Source organism: Callorhinus ursinus, unplaced genomic scaffold (genome assembly GCF_003265705.2).
Source record: "Callorhinus ursinus isolate GAN/ISIS: 27379988/994484 unplaced genomic scaffold, GSC_fseal_2.0 scaffold25, whole genome shotgun sequence".
Classification (NCBI taxonomy): domain Eukaryota; kingdom Metazoa; phylum Chordata; class Mammalia; order Carnivora; family Otariidae; genus Callorhinus; species Callorhinus ursinus.
Window position 1 is genome coordinate 23,698,175 of NW_027397087.1, and position 25,020 is coordinate 23,723,194.

Genomic DNA, 25,020 nt, shown 5'->3' on the forward strand with positions numbered 1-25,020 from the left:
CAGAGCTTTTCCATTCCTCTTGACATTACTGGTCCCCCCCCCCCCCCGCCACCCACCATCTCTGCTAAACTGTAACTTTAAGTTAAAGATCTATATTGGGTTAGGCCAAAAGCAACAGAAAGAATATAATTAGAACACTGCCTGTAAAGTCAGGATCGAAAACCCAACCAATCAAGAGAATGATAATAAAAGTTAACATGTGAGTGCTTACTATGTTCCAGGCACCGTTCTAGACACTTTCCATGTATTAACTCATTTAATCCTCAAAATGACCATATGTGGTAGGCATTATCATTATCCCTGTTTCATAGAGGAGGAAGTTGAAGATCAGAGATATAGAGGAGCTCACCCAGAGCTAGGCATGCAGTGGAACTGGGACTCGAAACCTACACAATCTGGCACCACCACCCCTCAGCCCTGGACCCGGACAAGTGCCCCGGAGCAGTTTCCTTTGCTGCTGCATGAGCTTCCAGGGGATGCCTGTACTGTTCCAAAGTAAATACGCATGTTTCTTCCCAAGGGGTAGGTTCCTTCCTTATCTGGTCCCAACCAGCCTCTCTGGTTTCATCTCTGGCCATCCCTCACCAAGTATCTAAGCTGGAATAACATCTACAGCAGGATACCATTGCTGTAAGTGAAAAACAGCTCGTGGCAAAGTAACACCGTGCTTCCCATCAAGGATATGTCTGTATCTAGATACAGAGTGGAATGAGTGCCCATGGAGAAAACAAGAAAACTTGCACATAGTGTGCCCTAAACTGAGGAGCACAATGATATAAAACCGTGGATCTAAGTCCCCCCCAAACCCCCCTCTACTGAAATCACACCAAACATGCTATAAATTGTTATGAGTGAGGACCTTTGAGCCTGCTGTTCTTCCCTCCCTTCTTTACCTGACACAACATTAGGGTTGTAGTCATCCTTCAAAACTCAGTTCAAATACTTGAGAAAGCCTTTCCCAAATCCCTTCAGAGCTAACGGCTGGTTCTCTCACTTCTGCCTGTGTGTTGTATCATCCGGTCATACTTTACCCATGTGCCTCCCTAGACTGTTTGCTCCTTAAGGACAAATACCATGTTAGTAGGTCATCTTTGTTTTTGTATCTCCAGGATCTAGAAAGGGGACAGTGAAAAGGTAGTTGCTCAACAAATGTTTAGATGTATTTGTATTCCCTAAGAAGCGAATGCTTTCTTTCAACCAAAACCAAAACCATGTGTGTTTTAATTCCAGGAGCCAGATCCTTGGACTCCTAGAACCATCTTCATCCACCCAGAGAATCAGGCCCCTGCTCGACACTGAATACTATCCCACTAACACTAGATACTTCCTACTTCTTCTTGTCTGGATTGAGGCTATGACAATCAGTTTTCATCCAGCACATGGTTCTGGGTAGACACTGCGATACCGAGATAATGGAGTTATTTACTTACCTAAAAAGACTGCAGAGCCACAGTACCTTGTGAAACCTCTTTAAGAGAAAAGTGGTTCAGAAGGAACCCCTTTCCTCTGAGGCCCTGGATAATGACACCCGAGCTCGCCTAAGTGATCTACAACCTGGAAAGTCACATTGGAGTTGCAGTGTCCCTGTCTGACCACTACCGAGTATACAGTGGGGTTGGTTATTTAAACAGACTACGCCGAGGGGTTTCTTTATAAGGGGACATCACTTTAACGGTCTTATTTTCTTCTGCAGCAAAAGAAGGAGGCAGAGGTAGAGTGCTAGTGTTCTGCTCTGTTTCACACTAACTGTCCGGCAAGTCTCCCAGCTCCCCGAGCCCTCAGTTCCTGTGTCTATAACAGTATCATTCCTGGTCACTGAAGACAGGCTAACCTAGGGCACTTGTGATAAGGTCTTCTGTCCAGCCCCTTGATAGATTGATAACTGATCACAGTATCTTCCAGTTAAACTTCTGAATACTTTTCAACATGGCATGTTTTTTTTTTAAGGTTTTTTTTTTTTTTTTTGAGAGAGAGAGAGAGAATGAGAGAGAGAGAGCACGAGAGGGAAGAGGGTCAGAGGGAAAAGCAGACTCCCTGCTGAGCAGGAAGCCCAATGCGGGACTCGATCCCGGGACTCCAGGATCATGACCTGAGCCGAAGGCAGTAGCTTAACCAACTGAGCCACCCAGGCGCCCTCAACATGGCATGTTAACAAGCTAGTGCCACCTGAATGGAAGATGTCTTCCCTAATGGCTTACAAGTTCTAGCGACTCGGTTCATCTGAGGTATTGGGTATCCAACACGCATGGCCACTAGTAGGCGCTCAATAGTTTACAGGAAGTTCTGTGACACCATAGCCTTGTCTTGCTCCTTCTCCAAGTGCATGTTGATGTTTCTTTTTTTTTTTTTAAGATTCTATTTATTTATTTTGACAGAGAGAGAGACACAGCGAGAGAGGGAACACAAGCAGAGGGAATGGGAGAGGGAGAAGCAGGCTTCCCACGGAGCAGGGAGCCCGATGCAGGGCTCGATCCCAGGACCCTGGGATCATGACCTGAGCTGAAGGCAGACGCTTAACAACTGAGCCACCCAAGCACCCCGCATGTTGATGTTTCTATAACCATTTCAACAACATATCTCTGTGCCCATGCAGAGTCCATCCTCTGGGTTCAGAAACTGTGGTTTCCTTTTCCAATTATGTCTAGTACTTGAACAAGGAACTGATGTACTAGAAAGACACCATTCTGAAAAAGGGAAATTTAGGTGGAAAAGAGTCCCACAACAGCCATTTTAAAACGTATGCAAGGTCAACAACGAGCACAACTGGAAACTGCCCACCTCCCCCAAAGCACTGGGTTTAGTGTCTTGTTGTGAAACTATGAGGTATGCCACGATGATACTTTACCAGCCAAATCTTATTAAAGCACGATTTTAAAATGCACCAATGAATGCAGATCTTTTTCTTGGCCTAAATATAGTGAGTGGAGGCTGCTCTGGTTAGGTAGAGGTAGATTCACAAAGCTGGAAGGGGTCTTAGATATAATCCACCCAAATGAGAAATGTTACTAAGTAAACGTCTCAAAAGGAGTCCAATGACTTGCCCAAGGTAACACACCCGTCCAGTGGCAGAAGAGGGACTGGAACCCCCATATCCTGATTCCCATCCTACTGCCTTCTCTAAATTTAATCTTCGCTGATGTTCCTTTGGAAAGCAGATGTGATGGCTGCCCGGGTTATAGGAGAAATCCTCACTGCATTTTGTTCACAATGTCTCTTAAGAATTACTCAGCACAAGGAATTTTGCTTGAGTCCCTTTTTCCTTCAACACAACCAACGCAAGTGACAGCAAAATAATTTTTCATTTCCTTTCTTGAAAGCAAAATGTGCTTGGGGAGCAGTGGTGATTTCCATTCCTAATGTGATTATGCTTAAAGATGAGGTCCTGGGATATTTTCTGCAATTTCCCACCCCCCCCTCCCCCCGGTGTAGAACCATGAATTTCTGTCAGAGGACAGGCAGAAGCCTGACTACTGTGATCTGAAGGTAGGAAATTATTTCTTGGGCTTATTAAAGAACAGTTTCGTGCTCTTACAACTAAGGGGCTATGTTTGAGGGCCCAGGATGGGTCCTTCAAAACCATCCTAAATGACTTCCCACAGGAGAGCTGGTTTTGGATCAGCAGGAATGACCAACCTTGACTGATTTAGGAGCTGGTAACAATTTTACTGCATCAAAGTGATTCTTTTTTCATCTGTTCCTTTCTCTGTAGAATCTAGGTATCCAAGGCTGAATAAGAAAAGGGCATCAAATGCCAAAGTCTTTATAAAATGGTCACAGCTGTTTGGCTCAAGGTTCCTTCTCCAAGTTAAGGGAATTAAAGTAAAAATTCATAATGACACTTTGTTAGGGACACTCTACACAGGCATTTGGGGAAGAAAAAAATCTGTAAGTATAATTTCCTCCTGTAAATATTTCATGGTATCCTAGATTCTGGGCAGGAAACGTCATATATTTCCCCATCTCAGAAATGTTATCCCCTTCCTGATGGAATGTGTTCAAGAACTCTAACAAGTACAACACTCTACTGCAACAAAGTCTTCTGCCGAACAGAAGTGTCCTTTCCAAATCTGAAAGGAACAAGTATCTCAGGGTCCAAGAGGGATGGTCCAAAATAAGAATGGAGTAAGTATACAGTTGTGTTTCTGGACTGAAACAGTAAGGGCTTTTTGAAAGCCAACTCAAGGTGACTGGGTTGGTTTATACATTTTATTTTTTTTCAAATGAGACCATCAGGATAACAAAGCAACATGAAAGTCTTTCTCCCCAAGACAAGTGTAGAGACTGATGTTGTTTAACGTATTCATTCAGGATGGTAAAGTGTTATGAGGGCTGTGTTCATATGTAAAACAGAGCAGAAAAATAAGGAAATCAATCCACTGAGGACTGAGGTGATTAATTTTGCACGTATTCCTTTATCGTCCTTGTAGAACCAACCAGAGTGGAGGTACTAGAGCTAAAAGATCCCCATGTAAATAAATACCAGTCTTGTCTTTTACCACTTAGGCAATCTTGAGCCATCTTAAATAGACTCTCAAACTTTTTGAGCTTTGTTCCCTCCTCTGTAACAACAGAAATAAGGCCCCTCTACCTTGCAGGGCTGTCGTACAATTAAGTAAGATAAAATGTGAATGTGCCTAAGGCTTAGCTGGCTAAGATGAAGTTTCTTCCTTCTCTAAGTTCCTTGAAAAAAGCTCTCTTGGCTTCGTTTGGTTTCCCCCGTACTCTAACATAGCACTTAACATGCAGTCAGTGTTCAAAAGATGTAATAAATCCTATTACCATGGAAAGAAATGAAGATGGGATAAAGAATTCAGATTGGCTGTCCACAGGGATCCAATTCGCCTAAAAGTGGCTTTACGTTGTTTTTATTAATCTCAGTAGTTACCTGGATAGAGATTCAAAACAGTGAATTTAGCCACGAAAGCCAAGCCACATCACTTGGCCACTTCTGCAGTGGGAAGATAATAGAGAAAAAATCAGGTTCACCACACTTTTCAGCCCAAAGCCACGCGGCTATGACAATATAGAGAAGCTGCCATGAATTTTCTAACTGGGGAATCGAAACCTCCACGGAATTCCAAAGCGGCAGGCATTAATAGGAGTTAGGTGTAAATAATTTCCCATCCTCAATGAATCTTTGACATAAAGCTGCCATGTTTTATTTCCGCAATAAAATGTTTTGTTTTTTTAATAGTAAATGCTTCAAATGATTTGTATGAAACCCTGAGTAAATTGTGCCTTGGAGAGTTGAATTTTACTCAGCTTGCCACTTAAACTGCTTTTGGCTCATCAAAGGAGAGTACCAGATAGCAAATCAATAACCAGACAGATCTAGCTAGAGAAAAAATTTCAATTACCTTTAATTAAGCAGTACAAAGGAGTAGTTTAAGAACTTGTCATATGTTCGTTATCTCCTTTGACGTGACCGCTCTATTGTTTCTACTGACGTACTGTACCTTAAAGAGCTCTGTGGACAACACAGAACACACAGCACTACCACTCAACTGGGCAAAATTAAATTTCTCTTGTAATAAAGAATCCTACTGATGCTCACTCAGGGCGCTACTCTGCAAAGCTGGTAGCCTTTGAATACCATAATCAAAGGTAAAAAGGTTACTTTTAAGTTTGATGAAAAATAGCCCCATCTTATTTTACTTCTTATGAAGAGGCTACCTATATAAGGTAAAGGAATGAAGAAAATGCTCGGATCACTTATGGGAGGAAAGAACCCTCCTGTTGAACTAACTAGGTAGTTACAGCAAAAGTGATTCTGTTGATTTCCATTCTTTGCTTTGCTTCACGCCAAAACATCTGGCTAAAAAGTGAAAAAACACCCAAATGGCATTCTATAGGAAAACACACTTAGATGATTGATTGCATTTTTCACTTTAAAGTCAGTGTTTTGATATTATAGAGACGTGGACTTGGTTCAATAGGTGTAATCTCTTACTGGCAAAAGCATGGTTCTACAAAGCTTGCTTTGACAAGGACAGATTATCAATTTTAATTTTACATCAATTAACTGTTTTAATTTATAATGGACCCGATATTTTATGCTCTGAATCCCACTTATCCTGAGTCTTAGGCTGAAAGGCAAGAAAATGGAAAAGTCTTCACTAGAAAAGACTGCAAACTAGACTTCCCAAGTATGCGTATAGCACAAGGTCAAAAGAACTGAGAAATGAGGGGCAACATTTAAAAACAGCTTTTAACTATTAATCCACAGTGATTGTGTCAGAGTATTTAAAAATGAAGGTTGTATGCCCAGCACATTACACTAATGTGCAATGGTTACATGACTTGTGTTAGTGTTGTAAACAGAAATAAGTTATGACCTTAGCAGTTCTAGGTAGCAAAGATCCACCCGGCTTTTCCCATATCCATCTAACCTTAAGGTCTATTTCTGAAAGTGAAAGGACACTGATGAGAGTCCAGAGACAAAAGGTCATTCATTAGTCATGTTCCCAGAAGACAGTTCCGTTTGGGCAGCCTTCAGGGGACAAGGCTAGATCTAAATGAACTGGGAGGTGAGGTAAGGGGTGGGGTGGCTGGCCTCTTCCCCAAAGGAGGCTGCCTGGATCGTTCAGATTAAAGGGCTCTGGGGTAATTCCAGGGACCTGTGATCCAGATCAAGGAAGACCTAATGTTCCATTTGACTCAGGATTCCAAGGGGCATGGCAGGATATTTCTACCACAGACCAAAACAGTCTTAATATTCCCAGTCCCTTATCATATGACTGGTTTGACTAGAACCTAGGTTGACTATCATGGATGTCCTTTTGGTATTCTTTAACCACAAAAATGGACAAAGGTGTCCTAAAATCAAATCAAATTCTGCCTCCCCATTGCTGTCATACTATATATATATATATATATATATATATATATATATATATATCCACTTCCTATGTGTAGAAAGATTACTAGATGGTGTGACTTGAGTATGCCGTTTAAACTTTCTGTGGCTCAATCTTCTCATCTGTACAGAGATTCAAAATGGTGACTTTAGCCACACAAGCTAATAATAAAACCACCTCATCCAGTGGATATAAGAATTACTGGGACTACCGAAAAGTCTGGAATAGTGTGCACCCAAACTTTTAACGGATTCCGATTCTGAATGTAAACAGCCAATTCAAGGCAATTTATTAGTGCTCTTAAAAAGCTAGTTACTGCTTGTTCTGTGTTTGTTTGTGTACTCATTCGTTTATTCTTCTCCCCATTACTAGTAACTGCATCCCCTTTGACAAACCATCAGAGACGAACAGGGCAAAAAGATGGGGCAAGAAGGTAAAGAGGGTGAAGGCCATCCAACATATGAACTGGTCTCTGGGAGTTTCTGATTGCTCCCCTCTTCTGACCCTCCCATGAAGACAGGCCAATGCAGGCTGGTTCTGGCATACCAGGGTTGCTGGGCCCTGAGAGGGTCCGAGCAGTGGTGTGGGAAACGAGCTCTGAGAAGAGGAAATTCAGCAAAGGGCTTTAATGCCCTCCTGTCAGTCTTGAGAGAGCGGAATGCAACATGATTTCTTTTGTCTTCTGCTTGGAAGCAAATGTTCCTTTGCCTATCTTCCCTAGGTTTAATTAGTCTTCTGTCTTTCTCAGAATTCAGCCTGTTCATTTGCAAATGGCAGACATCAGAAAGGCTAGTGACTGTGGGTGTAGGTGTTGGGGGGAAGGAGGCTGAAGTGTTTATTTTCAAAGCCACAGGGGTCCCCATTTGAAAAAGCACCCAGCTTATCTCAATGTTTTTGTTTGTATGATTTTGAATTAAAAGGTTGGAGCAATTCATTTAGGAGATTAAGCTGTCTTTACAATGGGCCTAGCTGCCCTATTTATTCTCTAGTATTGCTAGGGATTAAAAAGAAAAGTCTTTCTACTACACTCTTCATTATTCTAGTGCAAAAATTTTTAAGGATTCCTTGAGTCTTTGATTCTTATTGCCAATTAATTTTACATTAAAGTGATGTTAATTTGCCGGTCACAGATAAAAATCACAAACCATCTGCATAACGGTTTAGGTTTGCCAGTTTTAGCAAATGAAAATACAAGATGCAGAGTAAAATATGAATCTCAGAAAAACAATTAAATTTCAGTATAATATGTCCCCAGTCACTGGCAAATCATGGGGCATTCTTATATTTATAAAGTATTCGTTATTTACCTAAAATTCAAATTTAACTAGATGCTGTATATTTTATCTGGCAACCCTACCAGGTTTTCATGGATGTTGTACACGCTCCAAGAATGCCAAGGGGAAACTGGGAGAAATTCCATTTTGTTATTTCATTATTATATTTAAACTTGCTCCTTACAGAGTTGGAAGTACTTCATCAATCAGAATAATACTCCCCATTTTATGAACAGATAAACAGATACCTGGGAAATCAAGTGAATTTTGACTACAGGATGAGACTTACTTCTAACCACCAAAGCCCATTCATTTATGATAATTTTTCTCATTATGAAAAAGTAAAACACAAAAGGGCCAACCAGTATCTCTGCTGAATTAAAACTTCATGTCATGAACTACTACATTTAAATGCCAATATCTTTCATTTATGTTACAAAGCAAACATCCTGTGCAAATAGAAGCTGAAACACCCCAGTGAATATCCTAAGGTTGAAGAGGTCTTTGAAACAATACATGAGTGATTTCTCCACAGGAGACTAAACTCACTGCTTGTGACAGTAAACAAAAAGCAAGCTGAATTTTATATAGCATGATCACTTCCATGTATCTGTTTATATAGTTAGATGAGGAGAGGGATTATTGGATTTTTTCTTTCAATTAAAATCAAAATTATTGCCCTTGACTCACATCTTAGCAAATGGTTTCAAACATAATTCTATCTATGTTGTAAAAGATTAAATTCTTCCTCCCTCTCCTCCATTACAAATACGCAAAAAGGTCTGTGTGATGTCTTCATCTACCCCAGAATTGGATGGATAATATTTGTAACAATTCATTCCTAAGACCCCTGAGTTAATAAAATGTGATGATGAACTAGTAAGTCCATTTGTGCATACTCTACACAGTCAATTTCATTACCCTAAAGTCACATCTAATATTTAGGAAGAAAGGGGTTTTTTTTTGCAGACCGCAAATCACCTTAATTTTTCGTTTCTTTTTTCTTTCTTCCTTTTTAAAATAGGCACCTTCTCCAGAAAGGGAAAAGGAAAGGAGACATAAAATGAAAAGCTCAAATTAACCTTCAAATATCTGAGCAAGAAATCCCTATTTGCCGTTTAAACAAAATATTAGAAAAATCTTGCGAGGACTAGATTTTGAAATAACCTCATGCTCAAGGTAAGTCTGGCTAAGAAATGCCACCAAAAGCTGCCACTTGACCCGGAATTCCTCTGCAAGAAAAACTAGCCATACCTACATGTGAGACATTCTATGAGAAACTGCCGGAATGTCAACTTCATTTGCAGTGGCCCCATATGGCCTGATCGCTCTCCCTGGCATGATAAATCACTGGCAGAATCCTTACCTTCCTACGTTTGATCTCTGCTCAGCAAGATGTGGTTTTGATGTGAAGAACTCCAGATCTCTTAGGTCAGAGACAAATAGCAGTGGCACTGACCTGCAAAGTGCTAAGTCTCTATTAGACTCAAGTGAAAAGCCGAAGGCTCCCGACAAGCATCCTCGTCATGGAGTTTGCCCGACCCACCGTGGTTTTCATGAGCTTAGGCTGACAGAAAAACTGCCGAGAATGGCTGGAGGAAAAATGCCAACAAACCTTTTCTTTCTACCACCATGACCGGGTACTCACATCCACTTTCCCTAAGATTTAAAGAAGGAATTCTCTTGGGAGTCACTGCTCTCAAATTTCTAGTACTGTAAGTCTTTAACAAACACAACATTTTCTATTTCTGGTGGATCTTTATGACACGGCTAAATCGCTCATTCACGTAAAGAGAATCATTACCAGATTTCTGTGGACTGCTCTCCAGTAATGATAAGGACATCCTTGGGAAAGTATGTGAAACACTGCTTTGACCCAAAATGTGGGATCCCAGAAAGACTGCAAGGAAGACATATAAAGAAGTTCAGTATTTTCCTTCTGATCTTAATCCCAGGTTTGGGCCCAGGAAATGAAAGAGTTCTGAAGAGTCAGGATGGGGGTCAAGAAACCTTACAGCTCTTCCAATCCAGTGATTTTTGTAAGTAGATGGGTTAACAAGTAAGCATCTCATTCTGCCCTATCATTTTATAAGTAATAAAACTGATATCCAGGGAATTTAAGTAACTAACTCAGAATCACAAAGCATTTTCATATCCCTAGAGCCAATATAGAAGAAAGTACTAAGTTATCAAATAATCTGTTCATTCATTAATTCCACGAATTTGTATTCTGTGCCTACATGTACAAAGTACATGTACGCTAAAAAGCATACATCAGTGGCAGATCTGGGACCAGTCTTCTGACTCTTTCACTACTCTACAATACACCCTACAGATTTTCTATTTCAAAGGAAGAGGTAGGTGAGTGGGACTGAAGGGGGTAGTTTTTCATCGTGTGTGTGTGTGCATGCGTGTGTGTATGTGTATGTGTGTGTGTGTCTGTCGCTCTCGCTCTTGCTCTCAGAAGAGAGCTATTCATTTCAAAACACTCTACCTGGAATTCACTTTCGGGTCCTGGCATTTTGTCTATCAGTAAGTATGCAAATGAAATCAGACAATTTTCTTTTCTAGGACTCATTCCTTTACTCATTCATCCTAACACAAAGATGTGTGGACCATACTTTGTGCCAAGACCATTGTGATAACCAGCTTTTATGAAAATTCAAATCCAGGAAGAAAACTAGTCTAGGCATTAAGCAATAATTGGATCCCTTGCTTTGGCATTATCAAACACACAAGTTATTCAACAGTAATGATAAAAATAAAGATCTGAAACCAACCTAAAAAAAAATCACATTTGAAAGGTTTCTTCCAACAAGTTCAGAAGCTATTTATTATAAAGATAACAGCCAAATCATTCCAAGAATTGTAAGACTCAAATTAGTATGAAACTTTAGTTGGCTGAAATGATGAAGAGCCCTGAGAAAGCAAAGAGTGGGCTATCAATTAAACAGCTGCATTATTTCAATAGCCGCCCCCCTTGATACCACTCACAATTAGAAACACTCATAAATAAGCCCCTCGTTAACTCTCTATACAACTAAGTTGGTGACTTCGCAAATGTTCACTAAAAGCAAAATGTTCGGTTTCTTTTTTTTTTTTAGCTAAATGTAGTTTATGTACCCGCATTTGTACATACACGTCTACACTCAATGTTGAGCAATAATCTCTCTCCTTAATTCAGATCATCAAGAGTTCCAGAAATCGCTGATTTGTGTACTTCTTTTCCAAGCCTTCTCTTTTTCTCTGTTGGAATTCCTGGTAATGATACCAGAATGTGGGCAAACCTCATTAGTTTCCCTGCTGTTTACAAGACAGGATTTATGCTCAATGTGCTGAACACAATGACACACATCACTAAATGGCTAGAACTACCACCCAGGCTCTAATCTGAGAAATTTTTCACTCAGTACAAATACCTATCAGCATGGAGAAACACGGAAGAACAATTACAGCCAACACATGTAGTCTTTTAAGAGTACACCAATAAATACCCATTTGTGAAGGTTAATTTAATGCAACCCAGGCTGTTATCTGGAATAGTGTGTGTCACCAATTCAATCCATTAAGTAATTACTAAAGTCTCAGGAGAGCTCATTGAAGTCAAATGTGGTTATTCCAGGTTCATTGCTTCTGGTCTCCCAAAGGACCGTTCGGGCCAACAGCTGGGAGAGCTGACTACAAAGGTTCCCAGGCAGAACTAGACATTTTATGAAAACAGGTAAATGAATCTGATCAAGGAATGAAGGTCATGTCATCAAAGGCCTGCCTGACAGAAATACTTAGGGAGGTGGAAGAGAAGCAGACAAAATACTCAGGGAAGAGAAGAGCAGAAGGTGGAAAAGGTGAGAAGGAGTACCTCTGACTGAGAAGGAGAGGTACTTCTCTGAAGAGGTACACTTCTCTAAAAGAGAAGACCGAGGAATCTGAAGACTATCAGATCTGGCTTCAAGGAGACAACTTGTCAGCAGATTCCTTAGGTAGGATTTTTGAGCCATTCACAATAAAACATTAATCATCCTCCCAACTACCACCCTCCTGGCACTGAAGCTCTGTTAAAGTACAGATACTGCATGAATGTCTGGGGCCCACTATTTCTCTGTTCTGCATCTCCACCGAGGCTGCATGCAACAGACGAATCTAATGTGGTTAAGCCTTGTGAGAAACGATGGCTCATAAAAGGCAAGGTGGAACATATCCACCCGACTCTTTCTGCGAAGTGTCTCTCCCACATAGGTTATAGTCAAGTTACACAAAATGATGGCCTATGGAGAGAGAGGAAGCACTAGAAAGAATGTGAAATACATTCATTTTCAGCGGTCTCAGACTCACTCCCAAGTAGATCTGAAGAACCATAACAAAGAAAAGCACTTGTTGAATGAAAAAAACAAAAACCCAAAAAAACAGGACTTATTAAGGGCAGTATGCGGCTACCCAGCCAGTGGGAATCCAAAAACACAGTTCTTTACCATAGCCTAAAGAGTCACACCTACGTGCGTGTTGATTATATCAATCCTTTATTGTGTTGTTGTTTTTTTTAAATTGAACACTCTCATCCTTATGTGAAGTTGAAATTGTTGCTAATGGGAGCTACAATACCTACTATAATTACGCTTTGCAACAGGATTTGTAGTCAAAGAACTGGGCTTAGGATTGTCCTATACAATACTGAGCTGAGCTTTAGGCTCACAGTTCAAATCGTGCTTACTCCTGTTGTTATGAGCAGAGAAGGAGGAAGACTGAGTCCTGGAATTGCCACCTACTAGCTATCAAGCCTGGAGAATTTATTTAACTTTCGTAGGCTTGATTTTCTCACTTATAAAGTGAGAAGATTAATATAACATCCACATCATGGGACTGCTGCAATTATTAAATGTAACCATATGTGAAAAGCATTTTGAAAATTTTTGTATTAATATTAAAAAGAACTATTAGTAGCCCGTAATGCCAATAAAATATAACAAGTATTCACTTCCTTGTAAGGCACTGAGCTAGATGCTTCAGAAATACTAAAATGAATAAGAGTTTATAATCTACTACAGTTTAGGAGTAAGGAGTTACACAGAAAACTATAATCATACAAGGCAAAAATTGTACAATTTAGGAGTAGGGCAAACAAGTTAATATAGGCATTGAGAGAATACAGGTTCATCCTAAAAAAATAAGTGTGGGGCCAACTCTGGCAGGTATGACATGAGTAATATGCACAAAAGGACCAGATTCAGTTTTAAGGTTGGAGAATTTCATTCTTTCTCAGTAGCTTCTTTAGAGCTAGAGGTACACATGCACAGATTCAATAACTTATGAAATCCAAACACAAAAGTTTAAAACACAATGCGTTAAAACATTAATGAGATACAAAGTAATGTTATTTTCGAGCTTGGTGCTAAGGAATAATTTAAGTTCTCTAAGCTCACAGGATGAAGCACCCTACTGAATTAGTTATTCAACAAAAAGGTATATCAAAATTCTTTCTCACATTATATTAGTTGTCATCCCTCTAGTTTTTCTCCAGTCCTATAAACAAATAGCACACAGTGAAGAACTTACCTATTTAACTGGTAATGCTCCCTCAAAAACTGAGTGGTGTGTGTGTGTGTGTGTGTGTGTGTGTGTGTGTGTGTGTGAGAGAGAGAGAGAGAGAGAGAGAGAGAGGGAGAGGGAGAGACAACAACAGTAGCTAGTATTTGAGCACTTATTCTGTTCTAGGTAATATAAGAAAGGTAGAGAAATAAGTCTTGACATGAAAAACTTATAATGATCATATTATCCTAAAGTTTTATACAATGACTCCTTAAAGGTAGGTTTACAGAATGCACTACTGTTCTTAGTTTAGGGAAACCAACATGTACTTAAAATCATCCACCGAAGTAGGACTAATTTCTGATATTTTCCCTTCATGGAAAAGACCAGGCTTAGAGAAAAACCACACATTCTGAACCTCCTAATCCCGTTCCAAAATTACACAGACTACAATTCTGAATTCTTTACACATTAATATCATTTGATTTTCCTATATGTTACATCTTTTGTCCTTAAGATTCACCTGTGTTCTTACACATATAAAGATACCAGTTAGAGGTGGATTAAGACATAATGAGAAAGATAAATTCTTTAATAATAAAAGTAAACTTTCAGAAGACTATATAAAAGAGTATCTTGAAAAACTCGGAATAAGGATGGATTTCTTTAAAAAGACACCAAAAGCACTAAACATAAAGAACAGATAGGGGCGCCTGGGTGGTTCAGTCAGTTAAGTGTCTGCCTTCAGCTCAGGTCATGATCCCAGGGTCCTGGGATCGAGCCTCACATTAAGCTCCCTGCTCAGGGGGGAGCCTGCTTCTCCCTCTCCCTCTGCCATTCCCCCCGCCTGTGCTCTCTGGCTCTACCTCTCTGTCAAATAAATAAATACAATCTTTAAAAAAAGAGGAAAGATAAAAATATTCCTCTCTCTTTGCATTTAAAACCATATGACATTACATTTAAAAAGGAGGAGGAGGAAGAAAAAACACAAGGAGGCAGAAAATTTTCACATGGTATGAAGCTGTCAAAAACTTATAATCCCAAGTACATAAAAACTGCTACAAGTCAGTAAAAATACACACATACACAAACAGAAATGAGCAAATGATATACTAGCTAATTCACAAAGGAGGACAGCCAAATGGCCAATAAACATATGGAAAGATACTAAACCTCACAAGAAATCAACACAATGCAAATTAAAACGGCAGTGAGATATCACTTCACACAGACTGGCCAAATTTAAGAAGTATGAGAACTCCAGGTAGAGGTGAGGACGGAGAGTAGCAGGGACGCTGATAGACTGCTGGTGGCAGTGGGAACTAGCGTAACGGTGTTGGACAGAAATTTGCAAACCCTAATTAAGATGTAGATCCACATACCCCATGAGCCAGCAGTATCACTTCTCAGTATACATCCTAGAAAAACCTCTCACCCAGGCACCTAAGGAGATATGCTTAGGAATATTTAATGCAGCATTACTATAATAGCAAAATGCTGGAAGTACTTTAAATGTCACTAGTAGAATTGATGAAAAATTGTAATATATTCAAAGAATGGGATCTGACAATGAATGAATGATGATGAATGAATCACAAATACATCCAATAACATGGAGGAATCTTGAAAATATGCTATGCAAACAAAGCAAATTGTAGCACGGTACCATTTATATAAAAAATTAGCATGCAAAACAAGAGTACATATTGTTTATGAATACATATAGATATACAGATACATAAACCTATGGGAAAGATAAATGTCTCTGAGGAAGAAAAGAGAAGAGTGGAAGGTCATAGGTGGAGTTTCAATGTATTTCTTTAAAAAAAAAAAAAGAGCAGCAAATATTGCCAAATGTTAAGAACTAACAAATCTGGGTACAGGGGCACAACATGTTTGTTACATTATTCTCTATAATCTTCTGTATGACTGAAACATTTCGTTTCCTGTTAAGTAGGTCTAACAATACAGTGTGCTGTTGGTTTGCGGAGCCTGAAGCATCTCTCTCCTTTCTGAATGCTCATGGTGCTTCAAGTGCATTCATCTCAAGCATCTGCATCTTCTTTTACACACCATAGTTATTTGTGCGCATGTTCTCACCCCACATCCAAGTGGGAATCCTATCCAGCCCCTTCAGGGCAGGGCCCACATCTGTAGATCTTTTCATGCCAGACAGTGACTAACAGTGCTTTGTACACAACTGGCCCAAATAAATGTCAAATGAATAAACAAATTAATAAATTCAGGTAAGCAAAAGGGTAGCTCTAGCTGTAGTTAAAAATGACCTCAAGATACTACAGTGAGATACCCTTCCCTGTGAAAATCAAGTTATATTGGTATGTTGGGTATCAGATTCTAAAACACAGATGCGAAACCAGAACTCACTGGTTTCGGGTTTGCTCAGGAATTTAACCAGTCATACTGATTCCTGATCTCCTCCCAAAAAAGGATTCTGGGCAAAAGTCCAATTTTCACACCTAGGCAAGTAAGACTTTAAGTTATTCTCTGTAGATTTCTATAGACACTTCATAATTTTGTCTTATCAGGCAAGGTCTTCTTATGTCCCCTTTTCCTTCCCACCATAAACACCCCCTCATTACACACATATCAGCCCATAGACTGGGTGTATGTATTGGTTGTGAGGACTGGGAAAAGAATGAGGTTATTTTTGCCTGTTACTTGGTTTACTTAAATCTACAATATTTTGTAAGATCCACTTACCTGGAGGTAGTTTCCATTATACCTGTGGGAAGAGCCACCCAATTTATACCATTTTTTGACTAAGTTTCATCTTTAAGAAATCCCTAGGAATGACCTGGGACAAAAAAACCCTAAGAATCATTAGACTTGAAATCAGAAGATATAGGCTAGAGGAATTAAAAAATGTACAAGAAAATGTATAAAAATATAATCTTTAATTATTTTGAAATTTCCCCCCTATATTTTATAATCAAGACTAGAAAGTGTTTGGGTACCCCTGATATCCTAAATTCTTTGCAAATAAGAGACAGGTGTGTCCAGTTCTAGCTGGACAATAGGTTTTATCTTTCCAGAGGTCTAGGGCTAAAGCAACTGCTCCGCTGGCTCGCCAAAGGTCAGCTCGTGATGAGGAAAGGAAAACAGCAGCTCCATACTTCTGGAGGTAACAGAGCTGAACTGAAGTAAGAAGAAAGCTTCCTTCGATAATAAAAATTAGAATGTTCACTCACAGACATTCTAATTTTTAACCACATTCTACAGAGGTCAATAAACCCCCGTGTTTAGCCCCAGGGAAATTTTGTTGAGAGCCCAGCAGAAGTCTAGGTGGTGAAAGCACCCAATTATTATTCCAACTGGAATTTTCTAAAGGTTGGAAGTATTTCCAAATCATGTGACACAACAGAGACACGCTGTAAATAAACTCATTAAGAGTTAAGATTTTGAAGGGAAACATTTTAAACATTACTTCATCTTAAAGGCCAACAAAGGAGCAATGGAGGAATGCCAGAGGTAAGAAATTCTCAGCTTGGATAATCTCATATGTCTGAAAGGTAAAATGGAATGGAGCTCAAAGATATATCTGAAAAGGCAATTAAAAATTATCCAAAGTGGGGTGCCTGGGTGGTTCAGTCGGTTAAGCATCTGACTCCTGATTTTGGCTGACATCATGATCTCAGGGTCGTGAGAGTGAGCCCTGTGTCCGGCTCCACGCTCAGCATGAAATCTGCTTGAGATTCTCTCTTTCCCTCTGCCTCTCACCCCCGTTTTCTCTCTCTCTCTCTCAAAATAAATACATAAAATCTTTAAAAAAATTATCCAAAGTTAAATTATGGCAATCATTTTTGGTGTTTGGGGGGACATGACTGGCTTTGAAATGATCTGTCACAGCGAATAAAGAAATTAGTGAAATGCTAGAAGGGCTTTCAAAATAGTCACTGCATGGTGGTTTTACTTTCTGGAAGGTGAAGTGCCCCAAAACTGGGCAGTCAGGACCAGTGAAAGTCTCTTTAGTTTTAAATTACATGAACTAAAATACCTTCCCACTTCTATGAAGTATATATAATATATATATATATATATATATAATTTATATAAAACTTCTGGGAATGTCCTCAAACACTGCTATACCTCCCAGATTTATGTGCCAAAGACTTGGCAACATCTTTGCCCAAACTACTTAAAATGCCAGAAATGGTTGTTTGCCATCTGACACTCAGGGCCAGCCACGTGGGTGTCCTGAGGCACATTAATGCCGAATTTTGGCACAAATGTCAGATATCTAATTTGATTATTAAAATACCGGCTGGGAAATTATTTGATTTAGTGACTTCTTAATAAAGAGAAGACCTTGGTAAGAAAGTCTCCAAGGGATCTCATTTGATGAAAATCCAGTGTAAACATATAAGGGATCCATAGCTACCCAGAATATTAAACTCTTACGACTAATTAAAATAGTACATAATGGCCTGTTTCACAAAACTTTATTGACTGTACAATTCTGATCTTTCTAAAATTGGGCCTTGGTTCATCCATAGCTCCAAATGTAAAAATGAAAATGGAGTTAGCCTTTGGCTGATTGCCATTCTATGTACTTTTACCCAGTTGTTCATTTAGCCCTGACAACAACCCCAAAAGGTAGCTACTATTATCTCACATTTGGCCGATGTAGGAATTGACACTCAGTGAAGAAACTCCTCAACAGGAGACAGCATCCATACCTTGTTTACCATTGCATCTCTGAAGCCTCAAGGCACAGCTGGCCCTGTGTGCTGTCTACATGTTGACTGCCCACTCAGCTAATAAGGACATGTCCGACCAAGCTTTTTCTAAATTGTAGGCCATGATTTCTGTTGCCACTACTTGACTCTACCATTGTAGTCCAAAAGTAGCTCCAGCTAATATGCAGTTGAATGGGTGTGGCTGTGTTCCAATAAATCTTTATTTACAAAATCAGGCAGATCGTCTGTAGTTTGCTAACTACTGCAAACTGTTACTAAGATAACTAAAAAAGACAAAAATATACATCAGTATTTCTATTTCATTATCCAGTGGAGAAAGACTTGAGACAGAACTGCATACACTGGTATTTGAGATGTTTTTGATCTGGTCACGGTTTGATCACCGGGCTTGGGTAATGCAACAGAGAACGTATTACGCATGCCTGGCTTCTCTTCAGCCTTGCTACAAGGAAATCAGACCTCACAGAACAGGCTCCTCGGAGAATCTTCTAACCTCAAATAGAAAAACTATCATTCCTCATTTTATAGAAGAGGAAGACAGAATTGTCTTAGTAAATGATGATTCCATAAAGCCTGTACAGAAGGCATTAGAACCCTAGGAGAGTTATCCAAATCAAGACCTACAATTAAAATGGTTAGCTTCTCTAGTTTAAATGGAGATGACACAAACATCAAAAAGCTATACGATTATGAAAATGTATTCTTTGAAAATCTGAGGTTCCTATAATATAAACATGGAGGTGTGATTCACAATTTATGATCAAGACAATCTTGATTAGAGGTTTGGAAACAACTAGACCCACACCATCTTTTAAGAAATGATCCCTGAGATAGGCAAGAATCTTGCCCTAGACCTAACAACAACAACGACAACAACTCAAAGGCACATCAGAAATAGTAATTTAAAGTCAGGGAACCAAAGGCACAGATGTAGCAGCTTCTGAAAAGGAGTTGACCAGTACATGTTCGCCCCATGTTTGCAATAGAAGCAACACAAAGAATAAAGACTTAAACTCTTTCTCTCAAAAAACCAAGCCAAAACAAAACAAAAATCCAAAAACAAAAATAAAAAACAACTATGTGACTGTTAGGAAAAACAAAGTATATGGTGAAGCAAGTTCCAGCAGTTTTTTAAAGGTCAAGGCCAAGGTCTTCCTTATCAATTATTTCTAACTCTTCCTATTCTCTCTCCTTCAAAAGATTTTGCAAGGATCAAATAAGATACACAAGAAAGTGCTAAATAAACCATTAGGCCCCATAAACAATTTAAGTGGCACTATATATTTTATTATCACCATTGTTATTACATTGATCGACTGACCTATTGCCATGCTGACGATTAATTTTTGGCACTCAATCTTTCTAATAAGACCCTAAGCTCCTGGAAGGCAAATGCCCAACTAGCATAATGGAGAGCACTGTTGTTAGGAATACTAACAATACTCGATGGCCACTCAAACAGCCTTTGGACCGAATTGAAGTTGACCCCAGAAAACAGCAGATGTTCAATAAAAAGTTTTAAAATGAATAAATAAATAAATAGTAGTTACCCAACACACATTAGCTCTGATTTTCAGTTGACTGTCTTTTATTTTTTCTCTTCTAGTTTAGTAAGTCAGTACTCCATAAATGTTCCCTTCCTCCCTCTGTTCTCACTCCCCACAGCATCAGCTGCTGGAAGAAAATACAACCCCTTATGTTACTGTTAGTTATAGGCATAAAGGGTCACTGGAAAAATGCTCAACACAGAGACCGCACAATGCGTGTGTGTGTGTGTGTGTGTGTGTGTGTGTGTGCGTGCAACGGGGAGGAAGCACTGGAGCCAGAAGAGATGATAGAGACAATAGAGAAGGTAGGGTGAGATAAAGACCGAAAGATTCCAAAGACCTTCTGGGAATCTGGAAGAAATCTCCCCTGCAGTTAGGGGCAGTCAGTAAAGTGCCAGCCTTGATTTTACAATGTGTGAACTCCTACAATATATTCAGCCTTAACGAAGGTTTAAAAACCAGACTGATGAAAAAGAAACAATTCTGAAAAGCTTTAATTCATAAAAACACGGCTAAAAGCAATCAGGTTCCTGCAATCGCTGATAAGCAGTCTTCTCAGGATACGAGCAAGAGAGCACGCATTCTCTTGGCCTCAAAGTGGTCCCCCTGCTACCTCTTGTGGGTGGACTTAGCGCTCTTTCTTGACTAACGCAGTCTTTGAAAAGAACAACAACCATATTCCTTAGTAAGCAATCATTTTTAAAATTTGGGATCTAGTTCACTGCATTAAGGAAATAAAATTAGACATACCAAAGATGGTACTGCCATTGATCCTTAGTCTAAAATGGGTATTAGAACTTCAGAGAGATAGGCTTCTTTTTAAAACTAAATATAACTGCGTGAAAGTCAATATAGGAGCACAGCGTTAGCCCTTTCAGCATCCACGGAGACCAAACCGTAATTCTGGAGTATTTTCACTGGACCTTTGACAAAGGTGTAACTTTTATTTCTGATGATCTCCCCCAGTCCACCATTTATAAAAAGTGCCAAATACTTTTAGAAGAAGAATGGCGAAAAAATACAGGACAATACAAGATCACAAATGCAAACTTTTCTGAATGCATGCTACTTGAAATTCTCATAATCTGACCATTTACACGTAGGTAGTGACTTGATGTTGGTCCCCAAAACACATTTAAAAATCCTGTCGTAATATCCTTCCCTAAAGATGTATTCGTTTAAGAAGACAAAAATGATGAAGGATCCGTCTTGTTTATCTTGTACCACTTTGTGACACAAACGCCGTATTTGTTTCTTAAGTGTTATTCAACAAGCCCTCCAGCATAGTAATTTCTAAGCCATTACTCTTTTAAATTAAAATTCCTGATGAATGTGGTACCACTATTCTAAATGACGAACTGTCCATTCTACCTTTTTCATTCTTCTGTTTCAAATTACCAATACCCCTCACTTCTGATCATAAGTGAATTTTTAGAAAACTTTCCACTAATCTTACTTTCCTTTTAAGTAAAAAATCATTACCCACTACCCTCAGCTACCAACACAGCACTGCTCTTCACGTTAAAAAAGTTGCTCGCCCATGAGGCTTGTCTCAGAAAATTTAGAAGCCTCGCTAAAAAGCTGAGGAGGAAAGCTGCTGGGAATGTTCACAGATACCTGATTTAACAAGGTTCTGTGAAAAGAGCTTGCCTTTAGATTAGCATTACTCAATGTTTATAAGGGTTGTTTGTCAAGCCAAAAATAAGGTGCCTCCTCCCCACAAATTAAAGAGTCAAGTTACAGTCCATTATTTCATTTCTGATTGTTTTTCTTTGTAATAAGTGGGAAAGTGGATACTGGATAAAAGTCTCTCCGGAGCTAAAAGACTCCACATTAAAGGCTTCAATTAGCTATAAATCAGTTGTCTTTCCTACTGGGGGAGAACAAGAGAAAAAGAGAGCGGGGGTAGTTGGAAAAAAAGAAAACTGGAAGAGCTTCCAAATTAAATTCTGGGATACCTACTGCATACCTAAAACTCCTTTCCGGGACTGGGAGGAAAATCCAAACAAAAGTTAAGACTAAACTCGAACCCTCCCAAACATGAGAGTTCGCTCCTGTCTCACGGGGAGATCTTGGAACTTAAGACCTTTAAAGAGAGGCTGAAGAGGTTAGGGACCCTCATAAAACAAAACGTTTATGCTGTATACTTTCCCGGCTCGTTCCCAAACCCAGATTTGTGCCCCTACATTGGCACTATTGTTATGCAAACTGTCTAAATGGCTGTAACCACTAACGACCTCCCATTAAAATCGCTTTCAAAAATTTGTCACACCATCTAAAAAAGCTAACAGGTACATCAAACCCATCATAAATCGGGCGTTCAGAACACGAATCACCTTGGTTTGTACTCTAAAACTAACACAAGTAAAATTTCAATATTCGGATTTTTAAAAAATTTCTTCCAACCATTAAGCCAAAACCAAACAATTTACTTCTCAACAAATTCAGTTTATCTTGTAATAAGCATGATGGAAAACAACTTTAACCCTATTGTGCGCGCGCAGTGTGTGTTTAAGTTAATCGGGAGAAATTTGGGGTAGAAATCAACTGAAAGGATAGAAAATCAAACAAGAGAACTGTAAAATGAACTCCAGGGAACATGACTTTAAATCCCATCTATCTCCCTCCGCCCCCCATGCTATAACGTTATAATCACCCCCCGTGTGTCTAATTAATGTATTTTTCTGTGTGGAATTCATAGAAAAGTAAATTCAATTTACATTAAGGTAGCGAACGCATATTCTTTTTTATGTGGTGCAACAGCAACAAAAAATCCTGCTTGGCAAACCCAAGATGTCAGAGTTCGTTATAAAAATAATTTCTTTTCCGTCCGAGAGCGAGCCCGTTAATTTGCACACATTTAGAGAGTTTCCGAGTTTTCCAGGAGAGCGGCCACTGCCTACAACATTCGAACGAAATGCCGATACTGGAGCTGCCGCTCGCCAGCAGCCAGGTTTCCGCGCCATCTGCAAAGGCGGCCGGAGCGCCGCGCGCCCGGTCAGTTCCTCCGGGAAAGCCGCTCCGCACGCGCGGGCTTCTGAGGACCGAGCAGGACGCACAGCCCAGCGGCCCCTGAAGGCGCAGGGCCGCCGGGGAAAGCGGCCGGGCTGCATGGCCCACCTGGCGGGAACCCTTCCTCCCCACTTGAGGAGTCGAAGCGGTGCCGACGCCTTGCCCGCGGCAGGCCGGACCGCGAGAATCGGATCAGAAGGCAGCGGCAGACGCGGCAGGGGTAAGGAGCCGTTGACCGCGACCCCCGGCGCCGCGCTTCAGGTTGGGGAGAGTCTCTAAGGCGTCCCGAGACCCCGGCAGGACTTCGGATGCCCCAAGCCCGAGGACGGGGCGTCCCTCTGCCGCGCGGGGATGACAGGCTGGCCCCGGCCATCCCGGCCCCTGAGGCCGACACGCCACCCTCGCCCCCTGACAGATCATGGACAGGAAGTAAGGTTCTAGAAAGCCTCGGCGGACGGCAGGTCCTCGCCGGCCGCTTACCTTGGTGTACTTTATTTCGAGGTTGGGCGTGGGCGATGGCAAGAGGTGCAGGGACGCCATGAGGGCGGCGGGGTCGGCCTTCACCTCGCCGGGCATCTCGATCTTACTGGAAGTCATGGTGGCGGGCCGAGGTCTCGCTCGCCCGCGGCGTGGGCTGTGCGGGCTGTGCGCGCGGTCCGCGGGCCGGGGGCGCGCTCGCCTGTATATAGGCAGGTGTCAAGCTGGGGCTTTTCTTATTGGACGTGAGGGCCGAGGCGCGGGGGGCTGGTCCATCCTACCTAGGACGCCCGGGCGCAGCCCCGATTTGCATAAAGCCCGCCGCCCGCGCCGCGCGGCCCGTTCGCTCGGCGCCCACGGTCAAGTGCGGCCGGCGAGAACCCGGCCGCCGGCACAGACCCACGCCCACCCCGCTGCCGCCGCAGGCCTCGACGGCCAGAGCCGGAACCCGCGCCGCGGCCGCGCGGGGCTCGGAGAGCGGGACCGGCCTCGCTCCGGCACGGGCGGCGGCGGCCGGGGGCGCACCTTGGCGAATGTCGCGCGCGGGTCGTGGCCCCAGAGGCCGAGCGAGCGGGGGCTAACGCGGTGTCGGCGGAGGAAGCTTCCGGGGCGCGGAGGGCGGCTCTTGGGGCAAGGAGCGGGCTCGGCCACTGGTGGGGCGCGTCTGGAGCCCCTCCCACCCGCGTTCCGGGGCCCGCCGAAAGCGCGTTCCCCCTCTTCCCCGGAGACCCAGGGGGCGCCCTCCGCTCTCCTTTCTCGGGCAGGCGGCCCCGCACACATCCACTGCCCACAAACGAGCCCGAGGTGCGCCCCCGGCCGCAGGGTCCGGAACCGGTAGTGATGAGTGCGAGTCCTTCGCCCCACACTCAAGATTAAGTATGCCCGCAAGGCCGCCCTCGCCCGGCTTCTCCCGCCCAACTGCTGCCCTCTGCTGGCTGGGACCGGCTGCGCCCCAGGATGTGGGGTATTGGTCCTTATAGGCTCTTGGGAGTTGCATGTTTCGTTGGCCCCTCTTTCTTCTTGGATCCCCCGTTCCAGCGCTTAACTCCTCGCCCCCAAATAACACAACGATATACTTGCTTAGCTTTTCTGTTGTTTTTCACGCCAACAGCTGTCATCCCGCCAGACATGGGGCTCCTCACATGGCTGCCCCTTTGGGGTTGAGTTTCCATATCTATACCCCCCTAATTTAGGTGTTTACGTAGCTCCAACAGGCCTTCTTCTAGTTTGTGGGATCCTAGAGGTCAGCATATACGTTTATGTCCAGGACTCAGAGATCCCATCCCAGAATGGACTTTGGGCTGGGTGGGCCAAATCTGGGCTTCAGATAAAAAGACCTTAATAGAGGGAGAAGCAGACTCCCCGCTGAGCAGGGAGCCCGATGCGGGACTCGATCCCGGGACTCCAGGACCATGACGTGAGCCGAAGGCAGTCGCTTAACCAAGTCTGCTTCTCCCTCTGACCCTCTTCCCTCTTGTGCTGTCTCTCTCTCATTCTCTCTCTCTCAAATAAAGAAATAAAATCTTAAAAAAAAAGACCTTAATAGGTCGTGTCTCCCCCTCTCTCCCAGTGTAAGATTGACAGGGGCCTACTGATTCTTATCTTTAATGTC

At 41.7% G+C, this 25,020-nt stretch overlaps 1 protein-coding gene across 3 annotated transcripts in view; it reads right to left on the minus strand.

Moving 5' to 3' along the window:
• The window catches only part of ALDH1A2 (aldehyde dehydrogenase 1 family member A2), a 93,747-nt gene extending 69,538 nt beyond the window's left edge, over positions 1-24,209 (minus strand). The window contains exon 1 of one of the 3 annotated variants that reach the window (XM_073877079.1): positions 23,412-24,209. In XM_073877079.1, coding sequence (XP_073733180.1) covers positions 23,412-23,528 — 117 coding nt within the window. In that variant the 5' untranslated portion in view covers positions 23,529-24,209. The remainder of the gene's footprint in view (positions 1-23,411) is intronic. The other 2 variants (XM_025884168.2, XM_073877078.1) reach the window with 2 other exon arrangements.
• Between the last annotated feature and the right edge of the window lie 811 nt (positions 24,210-25,020).